Genomic DNA, 10,742 nt, shown 5'->3' with positions numbered 1-10,742 from the left:
TCACGACTAATGTGATGTAAGTAAGGACTTTATCATTAACATATATTTTAATGACCTTTTTGTTCAACACATACACTTATGGAGGCATAACGAAGAATAAGTTGCTCTATTATTAACCATACCAAATTAAAGATAATGGCGAATTCAAAATTTTATATAAAAATAATTAAAAAATAATTATAAAAATAATAATAATTATTATTGTTATACATATATCAAATTTTATATATAATATAATAAAATAATTAAAAATTAATAAGTGACAATGGTCACACCTCATCGGGCTCCGCCGTGGTTGAAGGTATTGATTTTTGCTAATGAATATTTTTATTTTTTGTTTAAGGTGAATATTAGGTAATATCTTCTCTCACTATATAAAACTTATCACATCAGTCTAAATATTATTTTAACAGTATAATATCTAAATTTTTTTTTAAATCATTTAAAAAAATTTAAATAAATATTTATTTTTTTTATTTAATCAAATTTTTATACTTTTATTTAAGCCAAATAAACTTCTATGAGACCATGACTAATGATTGATTATATGTTATTAGCCAAAAGGTCATATAATGATAACATGGTATGTTGATATGATTTGATAACATAATTATAAGATATTTTTTACTTTTTATGTCACCGTTATGTAGATATAAAATAACAAGTGACATTTTGACTAATGCTAATTAATTAATTGTTTGCCATAATAGGTCTCTTTTAACTTAAAATAAAAATATAAAAACTTGATTGAGCACAACAAAAAAATTTATTTAAAAATTTTTAAATAATTTAAAGGTTTTTTCAATTAATTTTAAAAAGTATTTTTATGGCATTGTGTCCTAATTTATGTTGCACCTAATATCACAAAAATGTATTGGATAAATTAAAGGACAAATGGGTGGCCTACTAATGTTTATTATTATTTTCGAATTTATTTTTAAAAAATACTAGAATACTTTAAAAATTTTTTATTCTTTTATTACATTAAATTGAATTCTTTTATTTTTATTTTTTATTAAATAAACTCTTATAATAAATAATTAATTAAATGTCATTAGTTAAAATATCATTTATAATTTTTTTATGTCATATAGTGTTGACTTAATTAATGAAAATGTCATGTGATGATATTTTAATATTATATAAATATATCACATTATCATTTATTATTATAATATATCAACATATTATTTCATCATCACGTGAAATAAAATAACAGAAAATGTTTTAACCAATAATACTTAGCCAATAATTCTACCTTTCAAAAGAAATAATTAGTTAATAAAAATTTATTTAATCTAAACTAAAAATATAAAAAATTAAGTAAAGAATAAAATTTTATTTAAAATTTTTTAATATTATATTTTATATAATTAATAATTGCTCTACAAAATACGTTTGCGTCTCCATCTTGATGCAATGGTAACGTGGCAGAATGGGATTGCACGTAAGAAATTTTTTGGGAGAAACAGTAAGACCTAAACATAAGCCAGCCAAAAATGAAAACGTAAACAACATGGGATGAGGCGATTCAATTTTTTAAAGTCTGGGCGATTCCGTCACGTCGTCCTCAAGTCAAGATTTGCTTCCTCGGAAAAGCTATCCGTCATCCATCGTCATACTTAGAAATTAAACGGTTGGGCGTTACCTGTCCTTTTTAATCGTACACGCCAGAGACAATATAGGTCAGTTTTTTAATTAAATTTTGTGAATTTTATTTTTATTAAAAATAATTAAATAGAAATCATAAGATGTGATAAATTAATAAAAAAATTTATTACATATAAAATAAAATATCCAAATATATTTTTTTCTTAATTTTAAATATATTATATAATCTTTCAATTGATTAAATTTTTATTTAAATGACTTTAATAAGAAAAATCTGGGGACTGAGTTTGCTGTAGTGAACTGTACTTTGAATCTTTGCTCTCACATTTAAATTCATTTTCCTTTGTTCTTTTGTTCTCTTCTTTTTACCTTTGCCAGCAATAATATATCAGCAGATGCTGATCACATGCCAAAAACGCTCGAATCCCTCAAAACCCGCACCGCGGTTTAACCAGCACTCGCCTTCAACTAATTCCAACTTGGCAAGTACTATCCCCACGTGGCATCAAGATTGAGCGAGTACGTTTCTAGCTTTACCTTCACGGGTGAAACACATAAACCTCTCGACCTCCTTGGCTGGCACGAGCAGCTCTATAAAAGTAGCCAACCCAGAAAGCCAGGACTCCGCAAAAGCCCAAAAAGCCCCTTCTCTGTCTAGAATTTTCTCTCTCTGTCATTGGCAACAGAAAATCCTCAGGTATTTTTTCCGATTTCCAATCGTACCCCACCTCAAAATCTCAGTACTCCGGCGATTAAAACCTTGGATCGATATCTCGATCTCGATCTCTTCATTTACGGTTCCTGGCCATTCGAGGATTTAAAAAAAAAAAACACGAAGAAGAAGAGGGATAGAATCGGAAAAAGAAAGGAATTCGCATGAGCTGGTTGGGAAACCTGGGTTTTTCTTCTTTGTGTTCTCTGAATTCTTCCAACCATTTCATAACGTGCCTTTTAATTTTTATTCTTCATTACTCTCCTCAATTACCTCCTTCACTGTTTAAATTCGAGAAAAAACCCACTGAACCTTTATTATTGTTTAATAGTAATTCTAATCATAATCCTCTCTTCAATCTTACTCCCAATTCCAATCCTGATCTTAGTTCCGAATTATCGGTAACCCATGGAGTCTACAGACAAGAGTAGTCGTCAATTGCGTAGAGGTTGGTTTATTCTTCTTTCTCGTCACTTCTATTGTCGGTGTTTTTAGTTTTTCAAATTTTTAATTCTTTTTTTTTGTTTAATTTTACTGAGATGCAGAGTATCTGACATCGCGATTCAGTGTGACAGCATGCAATTATTTTACTATATATAAAATGACTGATTGTTTAAATTTATACGAAATTATTTAATTTGGTGTCATAAGCTGGTGCTCTAAAATATTAACATACGAAAGGATGATCCAAATTAGTGAGAAAAGTTCATGCGTCGTTTGTTTTTTAATAAGTATTTTTTATTTTTGATATTTACTATTTTGAGTATTTGACCACTGTGTTTGTGGTATAAACTGTTGTAAAGTGGAAATGAATAAGAGAATTAAAAGGTGGCGTTAGTGAGCCACGTAAGCAAGGCATGGAACAGAAAAGAACAAAAGGATGATGTGTTGTGGGTTTGCACTCATGCTGATGAAATAAAGGATTTCATTCTTTTATTTTGTTTTTTTATTTTTATTTTGTGTACTTAATTTTCATGATATTGGCAGTTTCGATTGAGTTAGCATGTTAAAAAGCTGTAGACTGACATTCCTTTTAATTCTTATTATAATAGTAGTAATGTTTTAGTATTTCTTTTTGTTTTGTGCTTAAATTTTTTGGTTACTGTTTTCCAAGGTCTTTGCTACTCAAATGGGGCGAGGAGGCAAGCAAGATCACCGTCTGTGATCGTGATTGGTGCTGGAATGGCGGGAATTGCAGCTGCACATGCTCTCCGTGAGGCCTCAATTCAGGTAACAAAAACCTGAAACCTGATTAACTTTCTTTCGTCCAATAAATCATGCTGGTCCCCTCATCAAGATTCGAACCGATACTTCGGACTGACAAAATATCATGTTCTAAGCATTAGCTGTCCCTTTGGAGATGGAAGCTTTTGTCTTTGAACATTTTTTTCTTAAAATATGATAGAGTTTGTCTGTTTGTGTTTTCAGGTTATGGTGTTAGAATCCCGGGATAGAATTGGTGGTCGAGTTCACACCGATTACTCATTTGGTTTTCCAGTTGACCTTGGTGCATCATGGTACAGTTTCTGCCTTTTCCATTCTTTTTATATTAAGTCCTGTTCAGTTGTGTAAGTTAATTCTGTCTCTAATACTTTCCCGAAAATATATGCTTCAGGTTGCATGGAGTTTCCAAAGAAAATCCTTTGGCACCATTGATCAGTAGGCTTGGACTCCCCCTTTACCGGACTAGTGGTGATAACTCTGTGTTGTATGACCATGACTTGGAGAGGTGAGCAGCAGTTATTCAAACACCTAGACTTTGATTTTATATGTTTGCCAGAGCATGTTGAATGCTCTGCTTTTTCCCTTGTTTGGTTCTATATGTTGGAACTTTTCTTCTGTGATATAAGAAAAAGTGGTTTCACCTTATATGGCACAAAAAAATTTATTTCCTATAAGGATGGTCTTGTTTCCTTTATGACATTGTGTATTTCCTCACACTGTAAATGTTTGTTTCGGTGATAATGTGTTTTATTTTCTTTGCAGCTATGCACTCTTTGATATGGATGGACATCAAGTTCCACAGGAGTTGGTCACCAAGGTTGGAGAAGCATTTGAGCGCATTTTGAAAGAGGCAAGTGTTGTCTATTTATTGGCTAATGTCTCTCTAGTGCTAACATTATTGTGCATTAGACCTCAGAACTAGAATGCTTTTTTTCTTTGAACTGTGATGATAATTTTCTGTCCCAATCTGATTTGCTGTGTCTTTTTTTGTTGCATTATTTGCAGACAGATAAAGTGAGACTAGAGCACAGTGAAGACATGTCTATAAGCCGTGCTTTCTCAATTGTTTTTGAAAGAAGACCAGAATTAAGGTCTAATCAAACGTGATTCTGTTATTCCATGCATCTTTTTCTTCATCTCCCATTTTATGACTTTGAAAATGTGACTTCTCAAAATTTTCTTTGTTAATCTACAGGTTGGATGGGATTGCACATAAGGTACTCCAGTGGTACTTATGCCGAATGGAAGGTTGGTTTGCTGCAGATGCTGATACTATCTCACTTAAAAGCTGGGATCAGGCAGGTTTTCATATATAGAAATTTGAGGTTTTATTTGAATTGTTTTGAGTTTTGTGGTTCATTAACTTAGTGGTCTTTAATAAATTCATTCAATATAAGCACCAAAAATTATATATATTGGGGATATGTTTTCTTGGGCAGACAATAGGAACTGAAATGTGGAATGGAGGTCAAGAATGCTATTGCACTGTTGAACATTTTGAGGGTTTGATATCTTCGTACTCTATGAATAAAAATCTTTCAATTAAAATTGGAGATTGGTCCAAGCTCCTAAGCTGCTGGTTTGACCAACACGAAATTTTCTGACTCACTTTCATATGATTTGGACTCTTATCCAACACAGTAACATACCTTCTTCACTCTTTAAAAATTTGTGTAGAATCCATTTTTCTCTCTTCTCCTAAATCTTTTGCATTTAATACAAAAATAAAGAATTAAACTACCAAACAAATATTTGTATATCCTGTCTGTACAATCTGTCCCATTTGGGCTACTGAAAGTCCAATGTGACTGTCCCTGCTAGATGATGTTGGGAAGGCATATAGGAATATAGGATCTTTTGGTCTTGTTTCCTCTCAGGCATCATTTGTAAAATTATGTAGCAAATAGTCTTCTAAAATTCAGGTCCTAGTAGGATACAGAAAAAATAGTACAAATTAATTCAGGAATGGCTATTTGAAGCATTCAACTTATGATTTCATTTTGCCAAATTATCATATCATGTTCTAACCTTTGCTTAGAATCTCCTTTAAAGTTGCTTGATTGTGATGCTTCTCAGCTACACTCTTTGGCTTCTTTTTTTGGTTTCACTTCGCTTAACGTATTGACTCACACTTTTCTTCTTCTTGTCTTACAACTTTCTGTTTCTATTGTCTTCTATACACAGGAAGAGCTGTTACCTGGTGGTCACGGGCTAATGGTCAGGGGCTATCTTCCTGTCATTAACACTCTTGCCAAAGGTCTTGACATCCGTTTGAGTCACAGGTAATTTCATTTGAAAATTAGTTCACCAGTTTGTATGCCCTGTAGCATGGATTTGACTTTGTCAACTAATGTCTATTGTTGTGATATTTTTTGTCCTTAGGGTTACAAATATAGTGAGGCGTTACAATGGAGTGAAGGTTACTGTGGAAGATGGAACTACATTTGCAGCCGATGCTGTTATTGTTGCTATTCCTCTAGGGGTACTAAAATCCAAGATTATCAATTTTGAACCAAAGCTTCCAGAGTGGAAGGAAGCAGCTATTGATGACCTCGGAGTGGGGATTGAGAACAAAATCATATTGCACTTTGACAAGGTGTTTTGGCCTAATGTAGAGTTTTTGGGAGTTGTTGCTGAGTCAACTTATGATTGCAGCTACTTTCTAAACCTTCACAAGGCCACAGGTCATTCTGTCCTCGTGTATATGCCTGCTGGGCAGCTGGCCAGAGACATTGAGAAAATGTCTGATGAAGCTGCTGCGAATTTTGCATTTATGCAACTGAGGAAGATCCTTCCAGAGGCTTCTGCCCCGGTAAGCCAAAATTTTCAAGATATGTTTTGTTCTATATTTCGGAGGATGCTTCTGCCTAAAAACTGACGTATGGTACTCTTGAGGGTTTATAATCTGTGTTTGTCTGTGTCAGTTCCCTGCACCAACAGTTATAGATGTTTTATTAAGTTAAAGAACTTTGACATCATGATAAGACTAAGTTTTGTTGTAAACTTTCACAAAGAGTCTGTTGCTTTTTTCTCTTAGGCATATATTCATGTGGAATTATAATCAAATATCTAATAAATTCAAGGATGCTATGGTCAAATTTCAATTTTGTGTTTAACACTGATGTCTGTATCTAAAGTTACAGATCATGTTATTCAGAGTCTGCACTTCACCCAGTCCTACTAAGTTAAGTAAACTTGCTTGTTTCTTGAACCCACAGATTCAGTATCTTGTTTCTCGATGGGGCACAGACATCAATACACTTGGCTCCTATAGCTATGATGCAGTAGGCAAGGCCCATGATCTGTATGAGAGGTTAAGGATTCCAGTGGATAACCTATTCTTTGCGGGGGAGGCAACAAGTATGAGCTACCCAGGGTCTATTCACGGTGCATTTTCAACCGGATTGAAGGCTGCTGAGGACTGTAGGATGCGTGTACTGGAGCGGTACGGAGAGTTGGACTTGTTCCAGCCAGTCATGGGCGAGGAAGCATCATTGTCTGTCCCGCTTTTAATCTCCCGTATGTAACTTTCTTGCTCCCCGTGCCATGGTGTATTCCCAAGTATGTATTTGTTGATATGTTGACATGGGATTTGACTAGCGCATTATTGCCAATTTCATTGACGTAGATGGGGATCTTGTGGAAACACCACTTTGTCTCTCATGAATATCAAGAGCATTGGTTGATGTGTATAGTCAGACACCGTGTGGCATAGCTAGACGTATTTGTGTCCAGACAAGGAATAGTATGGTAATGTAGTCAGTCAAGTATTGAATTAAGAATGTGTAAGTAGAGGCGCACGGGGGTGCCTTTTCTGAGAGTGAAGTATGTGTTCAGAATGCATGTTATTAGTTGAGGTGCATCCACTACATCAGACAAACTGGTGACATAATAATTCTGGTAAATAAAAAGACAATTTCTACCTATGCTTCTCTCCGTGTGCGTCTCTTATATGGGTGTATGTAATACCTTGGCTTTGAAGTTAGGTAATTAGGAGAAGGTGAGAAATCTTAAATGAAGCATTCATTATACATTTTATCACGTGTAGAAATAGTTCAAGATAAACAGCAGATAAGATTGGACTATATGCATCTAATCTTGTATAAAATCTTTTATCTTTTAGATAAGTACCTTGTTTTCTATTTGAAGCAGACACGACATGGTGAAAATGTATGTTACACATGTTGAGATAAATTTTATATGATACACGATTAAATTAAAATATAATTTTAGTAATTTAAAATTACAATCAATAAATGTAAACAATTATAACAAATAACAGCATCATCTAATATAATAGAATTTAATATAAATAACATCTATAAAATTTATTATTATAATGATAAAATAGTTAACTTAGACAATAAATTAATAAATGTGTCCACTTATATGAGTTAACAGGATTAATTAAATTATTTAAATATATTAATTATTTTTAACACGTTTAAGATATTGATATGAATTTGGTTGTATTTTAATTTTTTCATAAAAAGGGCAACTGATTCATTTTGCACTATTCATGTGATTTAACAATTAAAAAAACGATGATGATAAGTCAATCTCAACGCAACGACAAGTTGAAGATTAGATAATTCAAACAAAAGGGTTGGATTGAGTGCAAGTAAAGAAAAGCGGGCTTACCATGAAAGGATGGCTTTTTAAAGAGTCAACAGTTACATGTGCGTTAGAATTATAAATAGAGTGAATAGGTACGTCTAACGGGTAATTTAATTATTATCGGTGTAAGCATAATTTGCTAGTTTAATTATGATAAAATTTTTTACCTTAATTATTCTTAACACGATATTGAGTTGAAATTTAGAAAATATATATGAAAAATAATTCATTAAAAAAATTTGAAGTAAAAGATTTTTATTTTGGGTCTTAACAGTTGGGACCCGGTTAGGATGCGAACTACGAGGAGTAGAGATAAATACGGTACATTCGATCAGGTTTTGCTGGAACCGTCCAAGTCCTACCCTCGGTCCTGCCCAGTCCACCAAAGCAAAGCAGGCGGGTAGGCGATCCAAGGCCAAGCCTCCGTTTTTGTTGGTCAACCAGACCTCCTCCACTTTGAAAAATGACAGATGGAGGCCTGGCGCCGAAGTTTAGGAATCCAATGATCGAATCATCGAACTGTTAGCGCTTGGCATATTAGCCGTCCGAATCAAGTCGGACATTATTCTTCTCTCAGTTCAGTCTTATTTTTATTTTATTTCCCTATTTTTCAAATTTTGGACAAACCCAACCCCGGTTTATTAGTTTGATCAAATAAAATCGTCACTGTTCGCTCTCCATTTGGCTATTCTACGAGTGTCTAAATCCCTCTCTTTCCCCTCCTTCCGTCTTCTCGTTTATTTGAAAATTCTACCAAATTTTTTTGTTTTGACTATTACCAATTAGAATCGTCAAAAGTTTTTCTGCAATGAAGAGATATAGGAACGGGGAAATCTGGGACTTCGAGCACGAGGTGGCGGTGGCGAGTAACAGGCAGGTGATTTTAGGATTGGACGGCGGAACCACTTCCACTGTCTGCATTTGTATGCCCATTATGCCTCTCTCCGACACCCTTCCCGACCCTCTTCCCGTTCTCGCCCGTGCCGTCGCCGGCTGCTCCAATCATAACAGTGTCGGCGGTAATTTCTCTCACTCGCATTTTTCTTCTACCGTGGAGCCCCATTCTTTCATTTGTTATTGCAAATTAGCATTTTGGAGGGTTTAATTCAGTAGTTTTAGGAGGCGCAAGAGTGATCAGAAGGGACTGTGGACAGCCGAAGTAATGTGGAAGACAGGCTAGATTTTGGTTGTTGCTTTCGCTACTTGCATTTTGACTTTTGGAAAGCAAAAGGCAAAACATGTTAATGGATATTAAAGTTTTGTTAAAATGGAAATGCATGGTTTTGCTTTAATATGACATACTTATGTGTGAATATGTGTAACATTCCAGCTATCTATTCATTCTCAAGCATATGTGATTTTGCGTTTTACTATTGGCTTTTGGTCTCTTTTAGCAATTTAGCAAAAGCAACAATTAGAAACAATTAGAAGAGCCCGAATTGGCAAGCCGATGTTTTTGTAACATTTGATTACAATTACACTTATTGTACATGATATACTGGATAAGATACAAACAGCACAAACTGTCTTGTTTTTGTTGTTTGTTTGTTCTTTTTTTCTAATTTTTTGGCCAGAAAATGTCACATGCTGTTAGTTTATTCCAATGCTGTGGTTATCAATTTTCTGTATTTTGCAGAAACTGCTGCCAGAGAAACATTGGAGCAAGTTATGGCGGATGCACTTTCAAAGTCTGGTTCAAATCGATCTGCAGTTCGAGCTGTTTGTTTAGCTGTATCTGGTGTTAACCATCCTACAGACCAGCAAAGAATATTGACCTGGCTTAGGTTTGCTCTACATCTTGCCGTTTGATTATATCAGTTGATTTAAGACTGCCATTGTATTTGAAGCTGCTAGAACTAATGTGAAAACTGTTATCGCTAACTTGGAATATATAAACTAAAATTTTCTTTATATTCTGGGAGAATCAGTGAGCATTTTAAATGAAATGGAAATTCTGATGTTTTATAAGAATCAACAGATGTTTAGGAAAATCCATGTAATTCAGCTTGCTTGTTCAATATGTGACATTTTTTGTTAATGAAGAAAAAATTTCTTGCATTGAGTGTTTGACAAATGCATTGAGTGTATCAATGTTCTCCTGTAATATTCAAATTTTGTTATGATAATTCATATAACCCTTTGCTTCTCTTTTTACCTGAAGTTACTTCATTATACAAATATATAATTAATAGTCATCTATGAATCTGCCTATGAATTGTATAGAGACATATTTCCCAGCCATGTAAAGCTATATGTACGAAATGATGCTGTGGCAGCTTTGGCTAGTGGGACAATGGGTAAGCTCCATGGTTGTGTACTAATTGCTGGTACAGGAACCATTGCATATGGATTCACAGAAGATGGCAGAGAAGCTCGAGCGGCTGGCGCAGGACCTGTCCTAGGTGATTGGGGAAGGTGCATGATTGTGATTTTGTTTTTCTTTTAGCTTCCTTTTTTTGTTGTTTAATTTTTCTCTAATATTCAATTTCAGACATAAGAGTTTCTACACTGTTGGACTTGTTAATTCTAATGATGTTTAGTTGACACAAAGCTTACGGGCTAAGGAATTTTTGGGAAC

The 10,742-nt window shown here is 34.0% G+C and overlaps 2 protein-coding genes across 3 annotated transcripts in view; both read left to right on the top strand.

The window, feature by feature from the left end:
• The first annotated feature begins 2,223 nt into the window (after window positions 1-2,223).
• On the top strand, window positions 2,224-7,473 carry PAO2 (polyamine oxidase 2). Of its 2 annotated transcripts, none has more exons than XM_089782398.1 (10): window positions 2,224-2,771; window positions 3,438-3,553; window positions 3,752-3,840; window positions 3,939-4,052; window positions 4,310-4,401; window positions 4,557-4,638; window positions 4,743-4,849; window positions 5,736-5,829; window positions 5,930-6,359; window positions 6,766-7,473. In XM_089782398.1, the coding sequence occupies exons 1-10, from the start codon at window positions 2,732-2,734 to the stop codon at window positions 7,072-7,074; spliced, it is 1,473 nt and encodes a 490-aa protein (XP_089638524.1). In that variant the 5' UTR covers window positions 2,224-2,731; the 3' UTR covers window positions 7,075-7,473. The 2 variants fall into 2 exon arrangements, with proteins under 2 accessions (XP_089638524.1, XP_089638523.1); XM_089782397.1 differs by having other exon boundaries at window positions 2,225-2,771; window positions 4,310-4,397; window positions 4,553-4,638.
• Window positions 7,474-8,502: 1,029 nt separating this feature from the next.
• Window positions 8,503-10,742, top strand: part of LOC110409266 (Actin-like ATPase superfamily protein) — a 7,645-nt gene continuing 5,405 nt past the window's right edge. Inside the window, exons 1-3 of the mRNA XM_021418558.2 lie at window positions 8,503-9,183; window positions 9,801-9,948; window positions 10,388-10,579. Coding sequence (XP_021274233.1) covers window positions 8,973-9,183; window positions 9,801-9,948; window positions 10,388-10,579 — 551 coding nt within the window. The 5' untranslated portion in view covers window positions 8,503-8,972. The remainder of the gene's footprint in view (window positions 9,184-9,800; window positions 9,949-10,387; window positions 10,580-10,742) is intronic.

This window comes from Theobroma umbraticum, unplaced genomic scaffold, assembly GCF_002168275.2.
Source record: "Theobroma umbraticum cultivar Fairchild unplaced genomic scaffold, ASM216827v3 scaffold_44.0, whole genome shotgun sequence".
NCBI classification, from domain to species: Eukaryota; Viridiplantae; Streptophyta; class Magnoliopsida; order Malvales; family Malvaceae; genus Theobroma; species Theobroma umbraticum.
Note: the sequence above shows the minus strand (reverse complement) of the source record. Positions and strands in the feature narration are given on the sequence as shown.